This window comes from Cnephaeus nilssonii (genome assembly GCF_951640355.1).
Source record: "Cnephaeus nilssonii genome assembly, chromosome: 19".
NCBI classification, from domain to species: domain Eukaryota; kingdom Metazoa; phylum Chordata; class Mammalia; order Chiroptera; family Vespertilionidae; genus Cnephaeus; species Cnephaeus nilssonii.
In genome coordinates this window covers 48,236,986-48,261,922 of record NC_137090.1, presented here as the reverse complement: position 1 = coordinate 48,261,922, position 24,937 = coordinate 48,236,986, and the positions used below count along the sequence as shown (strand labels likewise).

General features: G+C 57.3%; 1 protein-coding gene across 1 annotated transcript; it reads left to right on the top strand.

Annotated features, from left to right (window-relative positions):
• Positions 1–4,525: 4,525 nt before the first annotated feature.
• Positions 4,526–23,806, top strand: TRPV2 (transient receptor potential cation channel subfamily V member 2). Its single transcript, XM_079798716.1, has 15 exons — positions 4,526–4,822; positions 6,124–6,354; positions 8,397–8,527; positions 10,586–10,879; positions 11,453–11,751; positions 13,953–14,126; positions 14,445–14,600; positions 15,167–15,262; positions 16,089–16,159; positions 16,621–16,786; positions 19,111–19,177; positions 19,282–19,619; positions 20,549–20,676; positions 21,499–21,578; positions 23,340–23,806. Exons 2-15 carry the CDS (start codon positions 6,155–6,157, stop codon positions 23,429–23,431), a joined length of 2,292 nt encoding a protein of 763 aa, XP_079654842.1. The 5' UTR covers positions 4,526–4,822; positions 6,124–6,154; the 3' UTR covers positions 23,432–23,806.
• Positions 23,807–24,937: the final 1,131 nt, after the last annotated feature.

Here is a 24,937-nt window from a genome sequence, read left to right as displayed (position 1 = left end):
GCGGGGCGGGCATCCTCGGTGCCGGACCTGCTTGCAGCCCGATCTTCCCTGTTTCAGTCCGGGCTGCCGGATGCATCCCCGCCTTTGTCCTCGCCTTCGTCGCTGGTTCTGACCTGCCCTGTTTCTGGGTCTCTGGGCCTCAGCCTGTGTCTGTCTTGACCGTGTCGCGCTTCCTCTCTCTGCCGCTTCTTGATCTCAGTTCAGCCTCAGTCCAGTCTCGGCTTTTTCTCTGTTGCGGGTTCCCGGATGGTAGAGCATCCCTTTCCCCTAGTCTCCGGGTATCCATTCACCAAGAGCAGGGGCTGTGCACGGCCCAGCCCCAGCCCCAGGCTGGGGAAATGCCCCGGAGGCTAAGGGTTCAGCCGCTCACAGAGTTGGCCAGGGGCCTGGCTGTGGCTATTCTGGTCCTGGAAGGAAGACAGCAGCCCAGGCCTGGCTGAGCAGGAGCCCCTGGGACTCGGCGCTCACTGGGGGGTGTGGGAAGAGGCAGCGCCCTTGCTGAGAGAGCAAGAATCCTCTCAGGCCAGGCAGGCCGTGAGAACCAGCGGGCCTTGGGCCTCTCCTCCTCCAGGGTGTGCCCTTGGCCTGGGGGGCTGGGGGCCCAAGTGCCCCTGCCTCTCTGAGGACCAAGCCCACCTCAGCTAGCATTTTTTTCTCTGACTGAGCGTATTCATATCCCTCTGTCTCCCTTGTACCAGGACACCTATCAAGCATACTAAGCTGGTCCTTCCTCCCTCCCTTCTTCCCTCCCTCCCTCCCTTCTTCCTCCCTTCCTCCCTTCCTTCCTTCCTTCCTTCCTTCCTTCCTTCCTTCCTTCCTTCCTTCCTTCCTTCCTTCCTTCCTTTCCTCACCTGAGTATATTTTTCCCATTGCTTTTCAGAGAGAGTGGAAGGGAGGGAGGGGGAGAGAGAGAGAGATCTATGTGAGAGAGACACCAGGTACATGCCCTTGACCCGCGACACTTCAGTGTGCAGGCCGAGGCTCTAACCACTGAGCCAAACCGGTTAGGGCCATACAGGTTTTTTTAATGCATAAACAAGGGTCTTAGCAGATACATGCTGAGGAGATCATACCCATAAGTACCAAACTTTCAGAGCTGTGTCCTTCGTGGAGATTCCTTTTAGCTATCAAGATCTTGTTCTCTGTCTTCATGCCTGAGATTTGCGGTGAGTAGGCCCAGCTTACCATCACTGCCAGCACTCATCGAGGTTCCAACTTCCTGGTCAGGGGAAGGGGCAAAGGACGGATTCACACACACAGACAACTGTTCTGAAGCCACAAGTTTAAGGAACTTTTTGACGAAGGCAGTGAGTCCTGGGGTTCGCTCCACAGCGTTTTCATGATAGGGGCCTTTCGCAGGATACCAGTTTTTTTCTTGGTGTCACCGCAGGTTCCTCTGTTCCCAAAAAGACTGAGGCGGAAGAAGTGCCCCCCCCCCCCCCCCCCCCCCGCTCCTGGCGTGGCTGTTCCTGGGGGGACTTCTGTAGGCCCTTCTGCTGTCCATGGGCTTTGGTCCTGGAGTCCCCGGGCTGGAAGGGCTTAAGGGGACTCCACTCAGCAGTGAGAGCTGGAATTGCCGGCTACCTTCTATTTCCAGCATGTAGTCTAAAAAATTGATTTTAGCCAAAACCGGTTTGGCTCAGTGGATAGAGCATCAGCCTGCGGACTCAAGGGTCCCAGGTTCGATTCCGGTCAAGGGCATGTACCTCGGTTGCGGGCACGTCCCCGGTGGGGGGTGTGCAGGAGGCAGCTGAGGCAGCTGATCCATGTTTCTCTCTCATCGATGTTTCTGATTCTCTATCCCTCTCTCTTCCTCTCTGTAAAAAAAAAATCAATAAAATATATTTTTAAAAAAATAAAAATAAAAAATTGATTTTAGAGAGGAAGGGAGAGGAAGAGAGGGAGAGAAACAGTGGAAAGAGAGAGAGAAATAGCAAAGCAAGTCAGAAACATCAGTCTGTTGCCTCCTGAGCTCGCCCCAACCAGGGATCAAACCAAAACCAGGCGTGTGTCCTGACCAGGAATTGAACCAGCGATCTCTCATGCAGAGGGCAACGCTCAGCCCCCTGAGCACCCGGCCAGGGCGCAACTGGCATCTGTCACTTAGCCTAATTGTTTGAAGGTTCATCCATGTTGAGCATGTATCAGTACTCTATTCCTTTTTGTGGCTGAATGGCATTCCATTGTACGGAGAGATCGCATTTTATTTCCCCATTTACCAGTTGGTGGGCACTTGGGTTGTTTCCACTCAGCTCTGATGGGGAAGGCTGCTGTGAACATTTGCGTAAGAGTGTGTGTGGACGTCTGCTTCCATTTCTTTGGAGTACATGGCGAGTGGAATTGCTGGGCTGAATGGTAACTCTCTGTTTAACCCTTTGAGGAACAGCCAGGCTCTCCCAAATGGCTCCACCATTTACCACCCACTAGCAGAATATGAGAAATTCCAATTTCTCCACATCCTCACCAATGCTTGTATTACCCATCTCTTTTATCTGGCCATCCTAGTGGGTATGAAGTGGTATCTCACAGTGGCTTGGATTTCCCTAATGGCTACCCATCTGAGGACGTTTTATGAGCTGCTTTTGCATTTGGGGTTGTCTGCCCAATTGTCATTGTCACCTACTGTGGTGATGCCTCAGGGGGATTTGAGGGTCCCCCCAACAGTACAGTAATGGCCTCTGCATTATGATTGGCCACCCAGTCTTTCAAAGCCTTCTTTTGCACCAGCTGGGTGCTGGGCACTGTTCTGGGTACTGGGATACAGAACAAAATAATAACAGAGGCAAGATCTCACCCCGGGGAGAGCTTGGTGGGTAAGGGTGTGGGTCTGGATTTGAACGGCCTAGGAAGGTTCCTAACTTTGCCTAGCCTCAGTTTCCTCATTTGTGAAGTGAGGCTACTCTGAGAGTTCAATGTAAAGCACTTAGCATAGTGTCTGGCACATAGTGAGTGCTCAGTAGGCATTTGTTATTGTTAAAGGCGAAGCCAGACAATTAATAAATGTTAACAATAATGAATAATGAGTTATGATCAGAGAAGTACAAAGTGTCATGGGAACACATAGTGGGAACTCCCAACCCAGTTCAGGGTCTAGTACAGGCTACTCGGGGAAAGCGATGTTTGAAATGGAGAGGTGACAGATGAGTAGGAGTTGGCTGGAGTAAGAGGAGAGACTGAAACGTGTTCAGAAGGTCTAGAACAGTGCTGTCCAACAGCATTCTCTGTGACGATGGAAAAGTTATGCACTGATAGCCACTAGCCAACCACATGTGACTATTGAACATTTGAAAAGTGGCTAATGTGACTGTGGACTTGAATGTCTAATTTTATTTTATTATAATTAATTTGAATCTCCCTCTCCTCCTCTCCCCCTCTCTCATTCTCTCCCCCTCCCCCTCCCACCTCCCCCTCTGCCCCTGTCCCCCAATAGGCACCATGGCTAGTGACCACCATATTGACAGCAAAGGTCCAGAGTGTAACAGGGGTGCAATGAGACCAGGAGGGGTGATGGGACGCGCCTCCAGGCTGTGCAGGGCTGTGAGTGGAGGATGCGTTTTCTTCTAAGCACCTGAGGAAACCCTCGGTTGGGGTGGGGAGTTAAGCTGGGGAGTGGGGTGATCTGGTTTTATTTCTGGAAGATACTCCAGTTGCTGTAAGGAGAATGGATTATGAGGGTGAGGGTGGGGCAGAAGTGAAGTGGGGAGCCCAGTGTGGAGGTGGCTGCAGTCTCCCAGGGGAGTGATGATAGTGGCTTGGACCAGACACAGAGATGAAGTGGGTACATTTGCTCTGTGTGTGTGTGGGGGGGGCAGGGAGGGGTGAGGAAGAGAGAGGTATCCTAGGGCTACTTGGATGGTGGTTGTATCCCCAAGCATCCAAGGTTGAGTCAAGAGCAGGGCAGTACAGCCAGCCTCCCTTCACCCCCACCCCCACCCCCACCCCACCCCACCCCCACCCCACAGCTGGAAGTCCGGGAGTCCTCTGGGCCCCTGGCTGGGGGGTAGGGAGGAGGCCCCAGGAGGTGGGAAAGTCCCTTCAAACTGTTGGGTGAATTCCCTGGGGCTGTGCTGGGCTGAGCCTCTTCTCTTCCTCTTCCTCTCCTCTCGCCCTCTCTCCCTCTCCCCCCTCCCCCTCCCTCCCTTCCCCTCTCTCTCTTCTCCCCTCTTCCCTTCTCCCTCTCCCCCTCCATCTCTTCCTATCCCACCTCCCTTTCCTCCTCTACCCCTCTCCCCTCCCCTCCCTCTCCTCTCCCCTCTTCCCTTCCCCCTCTCCCCCTCCCTCTCCCTCCCCTCCCTCTCCTCTCCCCCTCTCTCCCTTCCCCCTCTCCCTCTGTCCTCCTCCCCCTCTCCCTCTCCTCTCCCCCTCTCGCTCCTTCTCCCCCTCCCCCTCTCCCCATCTCCTCTCTTCTCCTTCCCTGGGGCCATCCACATCAGCTCTCTGTCCTGCGATGGGTCAGCCCGTTGGTAGTCGCAGCCACAGGGCGGTCAGGAGGCCCGTGGCGAGGAAGGGGCGGGAGGTGCCAGTGTCGGGGGGCGAGACTCCCCACCCTGGAGGGCCGCCCTGCTCGCTCCACGCCGCCCGCAGTGCCGAGGCAGCGGGTGGGGGCGGGGAGCAGGGCGTGTCCTCGCGGGGTGTGGCCGGCGGTCCAGCTGGTCAGTCCCTGATGTCCGCCGGCCCTGACAGCAGCGTGCCTCCCCGCTCCCACCTTGCGGCGGGCGCGCGGGCTGCGGGTGCGGGACCCCGGGAGGCCCCGCCCGGCTGTCCGCCTCCGGCTGCACTTCCTCCGCCGCCCGCGCCCTGCAGCCTGGGCTCAGCCTGCGGGGTAAGTCGGGGGCAATGCCGGGGTCCCCGAGCCTGACAGTGAATGCTGGGACGGGGTCCCCGAGTGGGCTTCTCGCTTCTCCAGGCCCGAGTGGGGCTCCCCTGGGCCCGCTCCCTCCGTCTGGACGGCGAGACTCCTGCCTTCCCTGCGGGGCCCGGGGGCTCCGGCGGGGCGGGCTGGACCCCAACTGTTGCTGCGGAGGTCGGGGGTGGCGGGGCGGGTGGGGACCCAGGCCAGGCTGAATGGGTCTGTCCCCAGAGGCACCCCAGGGTGGGCAGGAAGATGGTGCGTCAGAACTGCATGCTGAGGCCTCCGGTCAGGTCCCCGCACCCCCTTACCCCCCCCCCCCCCCCGCCCCCGTTTCTGTGGGAGCCGGAGCTGGAGGGAGAGGCCCCGGCGCTGGACCTTCGCCCCCTGTCAGGTCCCCTCCTCTTCCCATCCGCGCCTCTGCTCCCAGCCCCCTGGCCCCTGGCCCTGCAGGCGCTCCCCCTCTAACTGCCTCCTCCTGCCCCTTCCCGGGGGGCAGAGTCCCGCCCCCTCCCCGCGGGGGCACCCCGGCCCTGCAGGCGGCTGGGGCTCAGTCCCGGGCGGGGCTGCCGGCCTTGGGCGCTGGGCAGCCAGGGGGTCTCCCCTCTCTGGAGCCCCGAGAGCCTGGGGCGCAGAGAGGGGCGCTGGGGCCTTCAGAGGGTCAGGCGGCCCGCAATGCTGGGGACGGAAGAGGGGCGTCGGGGCGGCGGTGTAGCCAGGCTCGGCCACAGGAGCGGCCTTGGGGAAGTCACTTCCCCTTTGGAGCGGCAGCTGCTCTGGCCGCAGACGCAGGGTTTCCAACGGCCCCCGCCCCAGCGTCCCCCCAGCGCCCTCCGGGGGTGAGAGCTGAGCGCCCCGCCGCACTGTCTGCGGGGAGGACCAGCGCGGGGCGGGCCGTGCGGAGACAGGGCTGTGCTGGGGGGGGGGGGGGGGGGCACGCCTGCTGCCCAGGCCGGGGCTGTGGCCTCACCATCAGGAAGTCCTGGAGGGAAAGCCAGCGCCGACCACGGCCCCTTCCCGGGGGACACGTCAAAGAGGCAGGCCTGGTGGGCCCTGCTCCCCCTCTCAGGACACCGCCACCCTCACACCAGAACCCCCTTCCTCCTCACCGTGGCCTCCTTCCTTCCTCTCACCCCACCCCCATCCATGTGGGGCTGCTCCCCCACAGGGGGTGCGTCGTACTCAGCTCCTGCACCCTCTGTCTGCAGCCCAGCCAGACCGCCCACCCCTCCCCGGGCTGGGGCAGGCGGGGCCTCTGACATCTCTCTCCACAGAGGTTCCCGCTGGGCCTCCACCGCCGCCAGGATGGCTTCCGGCTCCGGCGCCCCTCCTTTCAGGCTGGAGACCTACGATGGAGGCCCAGAAGATGGAGCTGATGTGGACAAAGGAAAGCGGGGCCTTGGGGCTGCGCTGCCCCCCATGGAGTCACCCTATGTGGGAGAGGACCGGGACTTCTCCCCTCAGATCAAAGTGAACCTCAACTACCGAAAGGGAGCAGGTGCCAGGTAAGGCAGCCAACGGGGTGCAGCTCGGGGTCCCTCACCTCCAGCAGAGCACGGGGTGCCCCTTCCCCACGGCCTGCGGGGCCCTCAGTCTCACTGGGGTAGCTCCTGGCCCCCACAGGCTGACCTCTGCCCTGCTCTCTGCGATTGCCCCTCCCAGAACCTTCTCTGTTCTTTCCCTTCTGCCTTCGGAGGTCATGCTCTTCTTCAAAGGGACATTCTCTTCCAGCTCCAAGTGCTCAACTGACTCTCGCATCCCCCAGTTTATGCCTGGCCCCCACCCTGTCCCGGTCCCTATGACAGCCGGTAGCAGGATCCACACTCCAGTCCAAGGAGAGAGTCGAAGACGGTTCTGCCCCAAGGCTGAGCCTGTCAACCAGGGGATGTGGACTCTGGGGGTGTGGATGGCAGGCTTCCGCTGGGAGCACCTTCATTAGCGTTTCCTGTGATCTGTACCAGCTCAGGCTGTGTGAGACCACTCCTGCCGGGAGTGACTCTTCCAGCCCCGCTCGGGGGCGGGGTGTGCACCTGGCACCCCCCCAGTGTGAGGTCTGACATACAGGTTCTGACCAGGGGACTCCATGGTCCAGGTGGGACTCTGCCAGGGAAGGCCCTTCCTTCCCCCTCATGCCTGGGACGTGGCCTCCAGCCGTGGCCTCCCAGCCCACAGCCCCCATGCTGCTTGTGCTGGAGGCCCGCAATCAGGTGCCGACCAAGACGGGAGAGGCTGCGCACGAGGCTGTTGGAGCTGGGTAGCCAGCCAGACGGCAGAATGGGCCCCTTGACGCCCTTTGTATCTCAATCTGTGCCCCTGAGGGGCTTCCTACCCTATGACTGTGATGTCACCCTGAGAAAGGAAGTACTTTGTCCGAATAGACACTTCCCCTGCCCGGACTCCCCGCAGGGCCCTAGTCAGTTGCAGAGCCCTTGGTCATGTTGTGGCCACGTGGTCTGCGGGCAGATGATGGTGTGTCTGTCTGGCCAGGCGGGGCAGATGTGCAGCTTCCGGGTGTGGAGGAGGCGGGTCCGGCCCTCTCAGTCATGTGGCTCTGACCTAATACACAACTGATCCCAACAACCCCCTCACTCATCAGTCGCCAACCATCACTTGGTTGGCCCATTCTACGGGAGTTGTGAAGCTAGGACCTGAGGGTCCCCAACGTGTAATAGTCCCCTTTGTCTGTCCCCTCCTATCTGCCGGTCATGGCCAGGGGCCCCAAGGATAAGCTTGTCTCTGTGAATAGTGACAAGTCCAGGAGGGCACTCCTTCCCTTTCCTGTCACCAGACACCGCGAGATTCTGAAGACTTATAAGGCCTTTCCCGGAAGTGCGGCTTCTCAGTAAGACTCAGTGAGCATCGGCTCGGCTTCGGTGCTGGGCCCCTGTGTCTCTGAGAAACCGCTGAGCCAGCCTAGGATCTCTCTGGGGCTGGGAGTCTGGGGCTGGCGTGGGTTAGACAGGCCCCGTGGGAGCCCTGGGCTCTGCATCACGGGACCGGGGAAGTTACTTTATTGCCTTGTTTGTCTAAAAGAGAAAGTAGTGACTCCTGACCCCCAGGCTGACGTGAGTGCAGATGCTGCATTGCTTGTCCAACCGTGGTTTCTGGGAGGATGAGGGGCTTTCCTTGACCCCTTTGTCAAGGCCAGCGGGCACACAGCCCCTGATGGTCAGCGGGCACTCCTGCAGCCCCGTCCTGACCTGATCTAGCTCAGGGGCCAGGCCAAGTCCCTGTGCTGAGAGCACCCTGTGGGACAGTGAGCCTGTGGAGAGATCATCAGGGCACCTTGCAGATGGCAAGGACCGATGCTGGGGAATAGCTGTGATGCCCGGAGCCACCGACATGGGTCCTGTTCCCCCTCTCCAGGCAGCCCCCACCCCCGCTCCTGGGCTCCGAGCTCTGGGGTCTCCCGGTTTGCTCTGGGAAGGAGGCTCCCTGGGCTCCCGGCATGCAGTGCGCACAGGGTTTCCTGGAAGGGCTCCCGGGATGAGCGCTCTCTGGGGGCGTGGCTCGTCCACAGCATCAGTCACAAACCACATTCCCGCAGCCAGGATCCAAACCGCTTTGACCGGGACCGGCTCTTCAGCGCGGTTGCCCGGGGTGTCCCCCAGGACCTGGCGGGGCTACCGGAGTACCTGCGCGCCACCAGCAAGTACCTCACCGACTCGGAGTACACAGGTAGGCCTGCCCTTCGCAGAGCCGCGTCCTTGGCTGTGCTGGCTGGTGGGTCTTGGCCAAGGTCAGGAAAAGACATGGGGTGGGCGTTTTCTTTTCCTTTTCCTTTTTTTTTTTTTAAGGGGGAGTGTTCTTAGCAGCAGACCCTCCTGCTGGAATGGCTGCAGGGGGCCCTGCTGACAGAGCCAAGGACTCCCACTTACCTTCTGGTCATGGCTGTGCCGACCACTTCCCATCACCCCACTGGCACCTGGCCGCATGGGTACTTGTGGGCATCCTCAGTGCTTCCTTTTTCTGTCTTCCCTTCCCTTCCCTTCCCTTCCCTTCCCTTCCCTTCCCTTCCCTTCCCTTCCCTTCCCTTCCCTGCCTGCCTTTCTTTCTTTCCTTCTTTCTTTGATCTTTTTAAATAACAGCATTATTGAGATACTAGAGGCCCGGTGCATGAGATTCGTGCACTGGGGGTGGTGGTGGTCCCTCAGCCCTGCCTGTGCCCTCTCACAGTCCAGGACCCCTCCGGGGATCGCTGTCTGGGACTCCTCGCTCCTTACCACCTGCCTGCAGCGGAGGTAGGAGAGGCTCATGCCACCACCGCTGCGCTGGCCAACCGTGAGCCCGGCTTCTGGCTGTGTGGCGCTCCCCCTGTGGGAGCACACTGACCACCAGGGGGCAGCTCCTGCGTTGAGCATCTGCCCCCTGGTGGTCAGTGCGCATCATAGTGACCAGTTGTTCTGCTGTTCGGTCGATTTGCATATTAGCGTTTTATTATATAGGATTAGAGGCCTGGGGCATGAAATTTGTGCACAGGTAGGATCCCTAGGCCTGGCCAGTGATCAGGGCTGATCAGGGCCTTTTGGCTGCTGGCTAGGGCCTCCCTCTCCCGGCTGCCGGCTGGGGCCTTCCTTTGTTTTGTGCTGCCCCCTTGTGGTCAGCACACATCATAGCAAGTGATTGGTCTCCTGGTCGAACTCCCTTGGGGACAATTTGCATATTAGGCTTTTATATGTATATAGATAATACACATATCATATACTTCACCCATCTCAGAGCATTCTTTACCCCAAATCTAAATATCTTTATTATTTGGGGCTAATTAGAAAGATAACTTGTACGTTCTAGAAGATTAAAATAGCAATGAAATGTATAAAGCTGAGGGTAAAATGTCTGTCGTCCTGGACCCCTGTCGATGTTTGGGATACATCTTTTCAAACTGTTTAAATATGTTACGTGGCCCTGGCTGTTGGGGCTCAGTTGGTTGAAGTCGTCCCATGCACTGAGAGATCACAGGTTCAATTCCCAGTCAGGGCACGTGCCAGGGTTGTGGGCTTGATCCCCAGGAGGGGGTGTGCAGGAGGCAGACAATCAATGTTTTTCTCTCTCTCTCCCTCTCCCTTTCCCTTCCTCTCTCTCTCTCTCAAAAAAAAAATCAATAAAAACATATTTTTAAAATGTTAGGTGTATATTTACATATATGAGGTCATGTACATACACACGTTTGTAATGCGCTTCCCTCCTGCTTACTACGGCTTGTAGCACTTTCCATTCAGTAGGTATACCTCTGACTTAGCCACTTTACAACCGCAGAGTTGTCCATTTCGTAGCTGTACCGTGATCTCACTAACTCATTTCTTACTGATGGTCGTTTAGAGTTGTTTGTAGTTTTCGGCCTCCTCATAGTGTGCCAGGCCCTCTGTGTGCTAAGCATTTTGCGTATAATTCCATTTGATCCTTACAACAACCCGGGAACATTCCCACTTCGCAGGGAAACTGAGCTTGAGAGAGGCCCAGTGACCTGACTGAGGAGACAGAGCCATTAAGCGGGGAAGCCACGTAAAAACGCTGGGCCAATGCTATTGCACAGCCAACATTGCACGCCTGACAAATTATGTCTGAAACAATTTCTAGGGCAGACATGGTAGTCCCCGGAGCCACAATACCCTGCACCACGGCTGTGCTCCCACCAGTCACGTGTGGCATCTGTCCTCCCAAGGGGCATTTTGGCACCGGGCCCACTGCTCCAGGTCTGAGCACCCTCATGCCCCTTGCCCTCCCCTCCTCCCACAGAGGGCTCCACTGGGAAGACGTGCCTGATGAAGGCCGTGCTGAACCTTCGGGATGGAGCCAATGCCTGCATCCTGCCGCTGCTGCAGATCGACCGGGACTCGGGCAACCCCAGGCCTCTGGTCAGCGCCCAGTGCACAGATGAGTACTACCGAGGCCACAGCGCCCTGCACATCGCCATAGAGAAGAGGAGCCTGCAGTGCGTGCGGCTCCTGGTGGAGAATGGTGCCGACGTGCACGCCCGGGCCTGCGGCCGCTTCTTCCAGAAGAAAAGCCCAGGCACTTGTTTCTATTTTGGTGAGGAGTCTTGTTCACGTGAGGCCTGGAGGGCAGAGCGGGTGGCACATGGTTAATGGGTGGTAGAGCTGGCCCTCAAACCTGCTCTAGCTAACCCTGAGGCCCAGGCTTCCAACCAGCAGGCTGCCTGCAGAGCAGTTGGTCTTAAGAGATGTTAATCCTTGTCTGGCCAAAGAGGCCGGCCACGTCCCCCCGCTGGGCCAGGGCTGGGAGGCTGCTAGAACGGGCATGTGGCCAGAGTCGACCCGACAGGGCCTGGCTGAAGGGCATCTCCGTCAGGCAGCAGTGGGCCTGGGCGCTGCTGAAGGAGAGGAAGAGGCGGGGAAGACGGGGACCCTGGTGGCTGGCCCGTGCTGTTCCCCTGGGTGGTAGCGGTTGGTCCCCTCTCCCTGAGTCGGAACCGACACGGCTGCCGTCACCGGTGTTCACAGAAGGCACAGCTGCCCCCAGCGGGGCCGGGACCTCCGGGCAGTGCTCCATCCTTTCCCCCGGGTGCCTGACCGGCCTCCACGAGGCCTGGCCTCTGCCCAGGGAGTGTGACGAGCAGGCGGTGAGCGCTGCCCCTGCCCCCAGGTGAGCTACCCCTCTCGCTGGCGGCATGCACCAATCAGTGGGATGTGGTGGCCTACCTCCTGGAGAACCAGCACCAGCCTGCCAGCCTGCAGGCTGCCGACTCGCTGGGCAACACGGTCCTGCACGCGCTGGTGATGATCGCAGACAACTCGCCTGAGAACAGCGCTCTGGTGACCCACATGTACGACAGGCTCCTCCAGGCTGCGGCCAGCCTCTGCCCCTCGCTGCAGCTCGAGGACATCCCCAACCTGCGGGGCCTTACACCCCTGAAGCTGGCTGCCCAGGAGGGCAAAATGGAGGTGAGCGGCTGGCCTCCCCACCCCACCTGCCCAGGAAGCAGAAAGAGCCTGAGGAGGTGGTGGAAGGCAATGGTTTCCCCACTTTTCAACTGAACACTCCTATTCACAAGAGCATTTTCAGCACGCACCTCTGACAAGTGTGTTTATTGAGAAACTGTATCTAACTACTGAACTAATATATTACATTATAAAGCACAGGGATTTTCCCCATTTTATTTTTAGTTTTTGTTGAATTTATTGGGGTGACATTGGCTTCAATAAATCACAGGCATTTTTTTAAAAAGTCATTTGGGCCCTAGATGGTTTGGCTCAGTGGATAAGAGCGTCAGCCCGTGGCCTGAAGGGTACTGGGTTCGATTACGGTCAAGGGCATGTACCTCGGTTGCAGGCTCCATCCTCCACCCAATGTATGTCTCTTATACCGATGTTTCTCTCTGTGTGTCTCTCCCCCTCCCTTCCATTCTCTCTAAAAATAAATGGAAAACTATCCTCAGGTGAGGATTAACAACAACAACAAAAAAAGTCATTTGGATTTCTTGATTAGGAGACAATATATTCATGTCCTCGCCTATTCTGCCATTAGACTTGCTCTTGGGTTTTCTTCACCTGGGTTGGTAAGTGTCCTTTATACTGAACAATTAGCATTTTATTTACTCTTAGAGTTGCAAAATTTTCTCCCAGCTCAACATTAAAAATTTTTTATGGTGCTTTGCTACACAGAATTGCCACATTTCTAACTTTACAGGTTGTAATTATCCTTTCCTTTAGAGCAGGCATCCTCAAACTATGGCCCACGGGCCACATGCGGGTGTTTTTGCCGTTTTGTTTTTTTACTTCAAAATAAGATATGTGCATAGGAATTTGTTCATAGTTTTTTTTAAACTATAGTCCGGTCCTCCAACGGTCTGAGAGACAGTGAACTGGCCCCCTGTTTAAAAAGTTTGAGGACCCCTGCTTTAGAGTTTTGCTTTTACTTAATCCTCCGGCAAGGTCATGTTATCTGTAACCTTGTGTGTGTGTGTATTCCACATCCTTATTTTATCCCAGACTTTCACAGTTTCACTTTCTTTTAAAAAAAATATTTTTATTGATTTCAGAGAAGAAGAGAGAGGGAAAGATGGAAACATCAATGGTGAGAGAGAATCATCAATCGGCTGCCTCCTGCACGCCCCACACTGGGGATCAAGCCTACCACCCATGCATGTGCCCTTGACCGGAATTGAACCTGGAGCCCTTCAGTTCCCAGTCCGACGCTGTATCTATTGAGCCAAACCGGCTAGGCCTGCAGTTTCACTTTCAATGCCTACAACTTTTTTTTTAAGTGCCCTTGCCTGGACTCGAACCCGGGACCCTTCAGTCCGAAGGTCGACGCTCTATCCACCGAGCCAAACTAGCTAGGGCTATGCCTACAACTTTGAAGTCATTTTGGTATAAAGAGTAAACACGATCCAGCGCTACCTTTTTTCCAAAATGCTTACCAGTTCTCACTGTTGTCAGGGCTGGCTTCATGGCTGACACCGTGTAGCTTACAAAGCCCTGAGAGAGCTTAGAGCACAGGCACTCCTAAAGGCTGAGAGAGAAGTAAACAGGAGTAGAACTTTTGCTATTTTATTTCTGCCCTCCAGGCTCCGGGTGTGGGAACCTCCCTTTGTTGCCTGGAGGCATGGCTGTGTGGTGCTGTGTGGCCTGTAGATGCTGCTCCCCATCTGCCCCTTCCTTTCCCCCATTTCTCATTTGTGAAACCAAATTAATTCTCTTTTTTTTTTTATCCTCACCAGAGGAGTGAGGATTTCCAATCCTCCCCCCCCCCCCCATTGATTTTTAGCAAGAGTGGAAGGGAGAGGGAGGGGGGTGGGAGGGAGAGAGAGAGAGAGAGAGAGAGAGAGAGAGAGAGAGAGAGAGAGAGATGTGGGAGAGACACACTGATTGGTTGCCTCTCACACACACCCTGATCAGGGTAGGGATCAAACCTGCAACCCAGGTACATGCCCTTGACCGGGAATCGAACCTGAGACCCTTCGGTGCATGGGCCGATGCTCTACCTCTGAGCACAAAGCCCAGTTCTGGTTAGGGACCCGTTCTGAGCGTTTATACATACAAGGACCCGTGTGTACAGGGCGTGTGCACACAGAGTACTTCCCAGACTCCCAGTACTCTGGGAGGTGGCCAAGAGGGCCACGCTCACGTGACCCGCCCTGCAGCTTTTCAGACACATCCTGCAGCGAGAGTTCTCGGGACCGTACCAGTGCCTTTCCCGGAAGTTCACCGAGTGGTGCTACGGGCCGGTCCGGGTGTCACTGTATGACCTGGCCTCTGTGGACAGCTGGGAGGAGAACTCGGTGCTGGAGATCATCACCTTTCACTGCAGGAGCCCGGTGAGCCCGCCCTGCAGAGACCTCCCTGCAAGCTCCCGCCCCGGCTGTCTGCTGGCCCTCGCCTGCCCCATTCTGTGCCAGTGGGGTGTGGCTGCGTGTCCTGAGCCCACACTCATCCCACACGCCAGTCCCACCTGCTCTGGACAGGAGAGGCCTCGGCCACTCCCTAGTCAGGAGGGTGGGGTGGAGGCAGGTGGGAGGGGTCCCTCGGGGCTCCCCATCCTCTCCTCTCCGTTCCTCAGCCCTTGCACTGAGCCCATGAGTGGGCCCCTGTGTACTCCTGCTGAATGGCCCCTGGCGCTCACATTCCCACCCCAGCACCGACACCAAATGGTGGTTTTGGAGCCGCTGAACAAACTGCTGCAGGCGAAATGGGACCTGCTCATGCCCCGGTTCTTCTTCAACTTCCTGTGTTTCTTGATCTACATGCTCATCTTCACCGCTGTTGTGTACTGCGAGCCTGCCCTGGAAAAGGCAAGGCTGGGGCGGGGCGGGCATACCCTGGGAGGCTCCTGGAACTAGCCCTGGAAGACGCTGGGACAAAGATCCCCCACCCCCACCCCCCGCCTGCATCCTGCAAATGCTTGTGCCGAGGCCCTGATTGCTGAGTGATCTCAGGCTTTCCAGCGGGCCGGTGGGATGCCAGCTCCACAGGAGTAACACTCACCGCATGTGAGACAGAGTCTAAGTGATTGACGTGTATTCACTTTAATTCAGTTTCACAACAACCATCGGAGATGAACTGTTGTCCCCGCTTACAGTGGAGGGGGGGAGGGACAGAGGGTAGGTAACGCATCCAGGCTCACACCGCTGTAAGTGTGGAGATGGGATCCGAACCAGGCAGCCCGGCTTCCGATCCCCCCTCACAACTGCTCCAAGGTGGACTAGAATCCAGCGGGCCTGCCCGGAGCCCAGGTTCCCTCTGCCGCTCCGAGGGGCCTCTCCACAGCTCAGGCTCAGAATGGGCCCTCAGCTCCGGCGCTCGGAGAGTGGGCCATTGGGAGGGGACCCTAGGGCCTAACCTGAGTGTCTCCCCACAGGCCTTCCTCCCCATGAAAGGGACCGTGGGAAACTCCCTGCAGCTACTGGGCCACATCCTGATCCTGCTTGGGGGCGGCTACCTCCTGGTGGGCCAGGTGAGGGCTCCTTCCACTCCCCCACTCCACGGGGCTCCCAGCCTGCCCAGGGGCCGCGAGGAGCCTTAGTGCCAGGTAACCACAGTCCCTTCGCTTATGGGGAAACAGAACCAGTCCCACCCTGACTGCCTCTGGGTGGTTGAAGGCCTCGCCTGCTGCGGCTGGCTACCCTCCTACTAATGCTTTCTGGAGCAGCGGTCGCCAGCCTTTCGGACCTCATGGACCACCGGTGGTCCGCTGTTCTAGACTGCCCACGGGGTAGGAAACGGCTCCTATGACTCCTTGCCAGTGCCAGCTCTGCTCCTGGGAAATGGAGCTGGAAGCCCCAGCCCCTAGGTCCCTGGGCTGGGGCATTCCTCCCTTGGGGAGCACAGAAAGGTGGGGCTCAGTCCAACTCCCCCAGCAGGGCTTCTGCATTTGAAAACGCTGCAAGCTCGCAGGAGACAGGCTGGGCATGGCACTGCGACTCTCTCAGAGTGGGCAGAACCTGGGCACCAACTCCAGGTCGGCTGGAGTCCAGGGTGGTGCCGGGAGGCAGGGAGCTCCCCCCTTACCATAAGCAGTGCAGGAGCTCTTGTTTCGGGTCCATACGGAGCCAGGAGGCCCTGGCATTGCCTCGGTGTCTGTGGGTGGCTGCACTTTTTGGGAACAGGGTCCTAACTTTTCTTAGATATCAGCAAAATTCATGAGCTCCTCTGAAAAGTCACAGCAGGCTCCCACATGGCGAGAAGGCAGGGGCAGGGGGGAGCCCTGCCCGGGCCCAGGGGGTGGCAGGGCTGTGTGTGGCCTGGAGAGCAGGTTTCACACGCTGTCCTTCCTCCCGCAGCTGTGGTACTTCTGGAGGCGCCGTCTGTTCATCTGGATCTCGTTCTTGGACAGCTACTTTGAACTGCTCTTGTATGTGGGGCCTCACTCCTCCTTCACCTCAGGCCCCGGAGAGGTGGCGTGGCAGAGGGCACAAGCAGGCTTTAGAGGGGAGGACCCAGGGCCGGGGGGTCCCAGGGGGGTGGAACCAGAGGCCAGACTCACGAGTCCAGCTGTCCAGCTTGGGGTTCCCTTTGCTCCCATCCGTGTAGAGCATTTACTGACCCTCACTGTGCCCTGATGGAGCCTGAACTCTTTCTATGTCCTGTCTCATTGAATCCTCACAAATGCTCTGTGAGTCAGGTGGTTACTGTTACCTCATATTCCCGGGGAGGGAACTGAGGCCCACAGGAGTTAACTAACTAGCTTGGGGTGGAGGTCAGGACCAGACAGGTGGAGAACTCACCCATCAGAGGCATTGGCCAGTGGGGACTAAGGGGGTCTTGTCAAGTGGCCTGCAAGCTGAGCCTGTCCCTGTCCCTGTCCCCATTCAGCCTGGTCCAGGCCCTGCTCACGGTGCTGTCTCAGGTGCTGCACTTCCTGGCTGTTGAGTGGTACCTGCCTCTGCTTGTGTCCTCGCTGGTGCTGGGCTGGCTGAACCTGCTTTACTATACACGCGGCTTCCAGTACACAGGCATCTACAGCGTCATGATCCAGAAGGTGAGAGGCAGGGGTGGCCCCGCTGCAACCGGACTGGGCAGGGCTGGACACCGCACTCCAGCGGGACTCCTTTGGCCTCAGCAGTAGGTGACTTCTTCCACAGCTCAGCTGGCAGAGGAGAACATGAGTATGTGCATCACGTACCCCGACACTCGCTGAATGTCACCAAGAGTGTGGGTGTGCACACACCTGCTCTCAGGGGTCTGCGCTCTGCCTACGCAAGCAAATACCTGCACTTGTGTGTTTGCAAGTGTCCACCCGGGAGCACGTGCATTCTTGCACACTGAAGGAGCAGAGACTTTGCACACACACTCATTGTATGCCTGGTCATCTGGGCATATGGATGTGTCTGCATTTATTTATTCAACAAACGTTTAGGAAAGTCCATACTATGGGTCAGGCCCTGTCTAAGTGTTAGGAATATACTATTCTGTTCACTAACAAAATAGACAAGTCCATGCTCTTTTTTTTTTTTTAAAAAGATTTCTTTATTGATTTCAGAGAGGAAGGGAGAGGGAAAGAGAGATAGAAACATCAATGATGAGAGAGACTCATTGATCGGCTGCCTCCTGCATGTCCCTTAATGGGGATCAAGCCTGCAACCCAGGCATGTGCCCTTGACTGGAATCAAACCTGGGACCTTTCAGTCCGCAGGCTGACGCTCTATCCACTGAGCCAAACCAGCTAGGGCAGTCCATGCCCTTTTGAAGCTGACATTCTCTTGGGGGAAATGAAGGCCCTACGAAAACAGATGGGAAGATTACTGACTGCTAACTCCTCTGAAGGGAACCCAGAGGACAGTGTGACGGAGAACGGCCGGGCAGAGGGCTTTAGATAGAGTGTCTGCAAGGCGCCTCTGAAGAGGTGGCGACTGAGACCTGGAAGAATGATTCAGCATAGACTCAAGGAAGAGGATTCGAGACAAAGAGAACAGCAAGGAAAAGGCCAGGAGTCAGAACAAGGGTGAAGTGCTTGAGAGGAGGCTGGGGCGAGTGAAGGAGATGAAGTTGAGGGGGAGTTGTTGCCCATAGGAAGGGGTCTGGAGGCCCGGGAGGATTTAAAATTTTTTTAAATTGTGGTAAAATATACATAAAATTTACCAGTTTTACCTTTTTTTATTATTATTAATCCTCACCCAAGGATATTTTTTCATTGATTTTTAGAGCGAGTGGAAGGGAGGGGAAGAGACACAGAGAGAGAAACATCAATGTGAGAGAGACACATCAATTAGTTGCCTCCCATATGCACCCCACTGAGGTATGTACCCTTGACTGGTCCACAGGCCAACGCTCTATCCACTGAGCCAAGCCGGCTAGGGCTTAACCTTTTTAAGTGTACAAGTCAGTGGCATTAAGCACATCCACATTGTTGTGGAACCATCACCACCATCATCTCCAGAACTTTCATTTTCCCACACTGAAACTCTGCACCCGTTGCCCTCCCCAGCCCACGGCAACCACATTCTTACTTTCTGTCTATGAGTTTGATGACTCTAGGTATCACATAGAAATGGAATCACATAGTATCTGTCCTTTTGTCACTGGCTTATTTCACTGAGCATAGTATTCTCAAGGCTCATCATGTTGCAACGTGTCAGAATTTCCTTCCTTTTTTTTTTTTTTTTTGTTAATCCTCATCCAAGGATATTTTTTTCCACTGATTTTTAGAGGGAGTGGAAGGGAGGAAGAGAGGCGGGACAGAGAGAAACATCGATGTGAAACAGACACATTGATTGGTTGTCTCCTGTAGATGCCTCAGGGATCAAACCTGCAACCCAGGTACATACCCTTGACTGGCAATTGAACCTGTGACCCTTCGGTGCGTGGGGCGACACTAATCACGGAGACACGCAGGCCAGGGCTGAATTTCCTTCCTTTTAAGATTGAATAGTGTCCCATTGGATGGATATACCACGTTTTGTTTATCCCTTCATTCATCAATGGACACCTGAGTTGTTTCCGCCTTTAGTATTGTGAATAGTGTTGCTATGCAGATGGATGTGTACAAACATCTATTTGAGTTTGTGTCTCCAATTCTCTTGGATATATACCCAGATGTGGAATTGCTGAATCATATGGCAACTCTATGTTTAATTTTTTTACCCTGGAGGGTTTTAAACAGGAAAATTATATGATCTGATGTAGATTTTTAAAAGACCCGTTTGCTCAGTGTAGCTCCACAGGGCCTGTGTATGCACACACACGTGTGTGTGTGTGTGTGTGTGGTGTGGACATAGGAACTCATGCTCAGGGTCAGTGCAGGGGTCTGGGGTCGTGTCTGGTGGCCCAGCCACCCACCCCAGCTCCTGGGTCCGTGTGTTCCAGGTTATTCTGCGGGACCTGCTCCGCTTCCTCCTGGTGTACCTAGTCTTCCTTTTCGGCTTCTCTGTAGGTAAAGGTTCCCCTCTTGCCCCTGCCCATCCCTTGCTGCCCTGTAAACCCCCAAGTCTGCCGCTGGCCTCGCCAGGCTGACGACCCCACTCTGCCCTCCTGCAGCCTTGGTGAGCCTGAGCCAGGAGGTCCGGGACTCCAGGGTCCCCGCCAGTTCGAATGCCACGGAGGCAGCGTGGTCTGGGGCAGGACAGGAGGACGCGGAGGGCAGCGAGGTCCCATACCACGGCATCATGGAGACCGCCTTGGAGCTCTTCAAGTTCACCATCGGCATGGGCGAGCTGGCCTTCCAGGAGCAGCTGCGCTTCCGCGGGGCTGTGCTGCTGCTGCTGCTGGCCTACGTGCTGCTCACCTACATCCTGCTGCTCAACATGCTCATCGCCCTCATGAACGAGACTGTCAGCAGCGTCACCACCGACAGCTGGAGCATCTGGAAGCTGCAGGTACCCTGGAGCCTCCCCTCTCCCTCCCCGACTTCTGAGTGGGCAGGGCCCAGCTGGCCCCGGAGCAGATTCAGCCCTGGGGGGGTCTTGCCTTTGTTGGGGTGTCCATCATCCACTACTTCCTTCAAAGGGTTGCTGTGAGGCTCGAATAAGCTCCTATATCTGAAGCCTTTAGAACAGTGCCTGACACACAGTAGGTGCTCAATGTGTTAGTTATTATCATCATCAAAATTATTATTAAGTATTTCTTGAGTGCCTACTGTGGGACTAGGCACAGTTTTAGGTTCTAAACGCATAGCAGAGAAGAAGACAAAGTCTGCCCTCATGGAGCTCCCGCCCTGCGCTCAGCATATATTGAGTGGCTGGTTTTGATGGGCGAGGCAGGCAGGCTGTGCGATCAGAGGTCCCTGCAGCTGGGGCTGATAAGGCACCACCTACAGTGGAGGAAGCCAACGCTGCTCCCTGACCTGGGAAGGCTGGGTGTAGGTCTGGGCAGTTTGTGTGGGGAGAGCCTTGCCCAGGAGTCTGGACTGTGTTACCAGTTCACTGTTGACCTTGGGTAAGCCCTGTCTTCTCTGAGACGCCGTGTCCTCACCTGCAGAGTTCTGTCCCCACCTAATTTGTGTGTCAGTGGGCAGGCACATGAGTGGGTTAGAGCAGATGAACTTCTGTACCTGTTGGTGTGAAATTCTGGGACCTGTAATGATGCGATAGCCAGTGATTGTTGAGCACTCTACAAGCAGACTTCCCCTAAGCCACCAGGTCTGTAAGTGAGGAAACTGAGGCTCACAGGGTTGAGGCCGACACCACGCAGGTAATCCAACACTGGAGCTGGATCCAGTCTGCGTGCTCAGTGCACTTAGGCCTATACTGTAAAGTGCGTGGCGCATCTTCCTGGCTGCTCTGTCTGATGTGTCCTTTGTCCCCAGAAAGCCATCTCTGTCCTGGAAATGGAGAATGGCTACTGGTGGTGCAGGAGGAAGAAGCAGCCGACAGGGGTGAAGCTGCGGGTTGGCACCAGGCCAGATGGTAGCCCAGATGAGCGTTGGTGCTTCAGGTGAGTGAGGGCAGGGGAGGGGGCTGGGGAAGGCCGGCCTTACCCCTCTGAAAGCCAGGGACAGCTGCCAGGAGCCAGCGGTTGGGAGAGGCAGGACTTAGGAGTGACAGGGGCCTGAGCCTGCCCTGGGAGGGCGAGGTCAGGGATGCTGGATCTCATAGGCCAGGGGCTGCCACTGCCTGTCGCTCTGCCTGTCCCTGTGGCTTAAACGGAAGGTCCCTGACCTACTTCTCTGGCCTGGAATCGGGTACAGTTAAGAGGCCAAGAAGCCAGAGGGACCCTCAGGTTATAGCACGCCAGCCTCGCCGTGGCTGGTCTGACCTGCCCTCCCAACTCCCCAATGACCAGGGGCCACAGCCTTTCACAGAGAACAGACTCTCCCTGCCCGTGGGAGACCCCGCACTGAGCGAGGCCGCTGGTGACAGATGCACAGACAGAAACACGCTTTTATGAGATGAGAGTTAAGCAAGGAGAGGGCGAGTCTCAGCCAGGTCGCGCAGCCACACTGCCCCAGCGAGGACACGGGCACACCTGCCCTAAACCCTTCCCTGGTATCTGGGCACCCAGGTCGCTGGGGACCGCCTGCAGGGACAGGTGCCTGTTCCTCCCTGCGGGCACCTGGCTCAGGACAGTGGCCACAGCTGCCAGGGCTCAGGGGGCTGGTGGTGGCCGGTGTCTTGTGGAGAGGGGCAGAGAAACCCATCCTCCTGGCAGGCCCCGTGTCCCCCGAATGTCTGCTCAGCCCACTCCCCAGGGCCAGGGCCCCTCCTGGGGCGCAGCAGGCACATTGGCTCCGCAGCTCAGCGCTGCTCTGCCCCGCAGGTCCGAGGAAGTGAACTGGGCTGCCTGGGAGCAGACGCTGCCCACGGTGCGCGAGGAGCCTGCAGGGCCCGGCGACCCTGGTGAGTAGCCGTGTGGGAGACCGTGTTCCCATGTGTGTGGTCACATGCGTGTGTTCGCATGCGTGTGTTCGTATGTGTGTCTGCTTGGCCACTTAGCTATGCAGAGTCGTGGGCGGGACCTCTGCTGTGGCCACTCCTGAGCTACACTCATTTGAATAAATGCCCCCTGAAAGTGGAGCTCCCCGCGCTGGGCTGGCCTGGGAAAGCCTCCAGGCCATTAGCCCAGCCTGCACCCCACCTCCTCACCTGCCCTCACCTGCCCTCACCTCCCGCCTCTTCACACCGTCCCCTCCTCCTCGCAGGCTCCAACCCACCGCCTGCTTTGCCCATTCAAGTGCCAGGGCTGAGCCTGGAGCCCAGCAGGGAACCAGTTAGGGAGGCCCCTCCCCCCCGTAGTGCAGGTGGCATCTCTCTGGCCCCCACTGGCTCTGTCCTCTCCGCTCTGCTGACCTGAGCACCGAGCCTCTTCCCACCTCCAGCCGGTTCCTCTGTGCCTGTCCCACCTCTCCCGCGTGTGAGAGCCCCTCTGTCCCCCCTCTGCTTCCCACCACGGGTGACTCCTTCCTCCCGCCCAGAGGCCTCTTCCGAGAACTAGCTCTCCACAGCACGGCCTCCTGGAACTCAGTAGCTCCCGTCTCATCTCCCGAGCCCTCTCCTCTCCCTTCTCGTCCTCTCAGACGACCCCACTGGCTTGTGCCTCTGGCCCCAGCCCCTCCCAGGACAGCCTCCTGCGTCTCCGATGACCCCTGTAGGGACTCATCTGTCCTCCTGCTTCAGAGCCGACCGGCTTCCCGGGTCCAGGGTCCCTGACCAAGGCCAGGCGCCCCGGCGGGTTTCCTGTCTGCCCTCTTGGTCCTTGATTCTGAGTCCTGCTGCCCCATCACGTCATTGCCAAGATTCTAAAAGTCAACTTGCTCCTCATCTGCCCCGAGCATTCCATACCCCACCCTCATACCCCGTGCCTGCTGGGGCCTCCACCTGGACATCCCGAACGGGAACAGCGGGGGGCGGTCCTGCCAGGCGCATGTCGCTGCACCCACTCCTCGCCAGGTGAGAGGCCTCGCCGGCTTCTTGCCCTCCCCCCCATCTGGTGCTGAGTGACCTGGAGACCCCAGGGGCGGCACTGGCCCCTCTGCCCCACTCCTCACTCCTGCTGATTCCGTGCTGCTGCGGGCTGCTTAGCCTGCACCCCGACCTCCAGACAGGTCTTTCTCTCCAGGCTTATCCACTCCAATTCCTCTTCGTAGGAAAAAACTACACACGGCCCCACTACGCAGTGCCTTCCACTGCCTTTCAGGGTGGAGGTCAGGGACCAAAGCTGTTGTCCACCCCCCGCCCCCCAGCCCCCGCCACGCTCTCTCCACGTGACAGCCAGTCAGGCTCCAGTGCTCCCTGGCCTTTGCTGGCCCGGGGTCTTCTCTCTGCCGGAGGTGCCCTTCCTTCCTGCTCCTCTGGTGTCCAAACTGCCCCCACCCCGTGGGTGCGGTCCCTCTCTCCTCTGAGCTCCCCAGCACCTAACTCTCCCTTCCCTCCAGCTCTTCGGCGAGTCTCGGTGTCCTGGTTTCTCACGAAAAAGTCTGTCTCCTGGGAGGAGGCCCAGCCCAGGCACATGCAGGGGTTCCGCTAAGGCTTGTGGAAGGTGGGAGGGAGGCGGGGAGGGGCTGCTGTGGTTCCCTGGGGGGCCTTCTGCTGTTTCCCTGGCGCCCGCCTCCCGGGCACACACCGCCAGGGCCAAGTCGCAGTGCCTCCATCCACCCACAGGCCCCGGGAAGAGCCCCCTGGCCGCCCGCCCCGGGAAGGACGGTGCCTTGGAGGAAGACCACCTGCCCCTCCAGCCCCTGACGTCCCACTGACGGCCAGACGCAGCAGGAGGCCGGCAGGACAGAGCCAAGGAACTTTTCCAGGGACAAATAGAAATAAATATTTTCTCATGACTAACCCACCGGGAGGTTTGAGCGAAGTTTCCGGGCCTCTCGGCCGGGCGACGTCTGCAGGACTGTGAGCAGGAGCCGTGTCTGCGGCTGGGCTGCTCCCGCCTCACCGGGGCACGGGGACCCTCACCTGCTGCGCCCCAGCCTTGAGCGGCTCTCTTCCTGGGGCAGGGAGCTGGCCGGGTGGCCCGCTGCTCTGGCGGAGGTGTGGTGGTGGGCAGGTACAAGTGCGGCCATCTCCCCTCCCTCTCCCAGCCCCAGACACCTCCAAGCCACCGCCAAGCTGTCTCTCAAAGCCCTTGAGGGCCGTGGCTTAGTTTAGACTCTGGAGTATTGCTTTTTCTCCCCCTGGGCTTCCTGCTTAGTTTATACCCAGCAAGCCGTTCTCTGCAGAGCAGGCAGAGGGGCCGTCCTAAGACGCAAGAGGAACGTGGTACCTCTGTGCTCTGAAGGCTCCCTGTGCGCACAGGTACCCTAGCGGGCATCCCCAGCACTCCGCCGTTTTGCCCAAGCATTTCCAGGCATCTCTTCCATACCCCTGCTGCCCCATGTTCTCCTTAGTACTTCTCCAAATTCTTCATGCAGGCTGAGGCCCTCATCTCATGTGTGTCTGACCCCTTGACTTGGCTGTCTCTGGACATGAAACTGGAAAAGTTGGTGTTCATGCTACCTGTCACCATCAGAACCAATAGGTAGAGACAAGGATTGCATCTTTATGGGTGTGATCTGAGAAGATAGTGGGTTATGTACCCTAAAAAGATTGTCTTACATCTCATATTAAGCCAACCCTTTTTATAAGGAGAAGAAAAGTGTAGGTAAAGGGTTTGAAATTCAGGGGAAAAGGTTAATCAGATAAAAGCTGCAGTTCAGGGATTTTCCCAGCATCCCTTCACCTGCTGATGGGCGATTCTGTTCTTTCTTTGTTTCTTTTTTAAGAAATATAGTTTTATTGATTTCAGAGAGGAAGGGAGAGGGAGAGGGAGAAATGGAAACATCAATGATGAGAGAGAGAAGCATGGATTGGCTGCCTCCTGCACGCCCCACACTGGGGATCGAGCCCACAACCAGAGCATGTGCCCTTGACCAGAATCGAACCCAGGACCCTTCAGTCCCCAGGCCAATGCTCTATCCACTGAGCCAAACCAGCTAGGGCATCTTTTTTTTCTTTATTGTTGAAAGTATTACATATGTCTCCTTCCCCCCCCCCCCCCAATTGACCTCTCTGAGCCCACCCATGTTTTTTTAAAAGTATATTTTTATTGATTTTTTACAGAGAGGAAGGGAGAGGGATAGAGTTAGAAACATCGATGAGAGAGAAACATCAATCAGCTGCCTCCTGCACACCCCCTACTGGGGATGTGCCCGCAACCAAGGTACATGCCCTTGACCGGAATCGAACCCGGGACTCTTGAGTCTGCAGGCCGACGC

Bases quoted from the DNA above. Each gene is read 5' to 3' on its own strand.
- TRPV2 (XM_079798716.1), top strand. From the start codon at position 6,155: ATGGCTTCCGGCTCCGGCGCCCCTCCTTTCAGGCTGGAGACCTACGAT. The intron at 15,263-16,088 runs GTGAGGGCTCCT...TTCCTCCCGCAG, and splicing joins GCTACCTCCTGGTGGGCCAG to CTGTGGTACTTCTGGAGGCG. The intron at 20,677-21,498 runs GTGAGTGAGGGC...TCTGCCCCGCAG, and splicing joins GATGAGCGTTGGTGCTTCAG to GTCCGAGGAAGTGAACTGGG.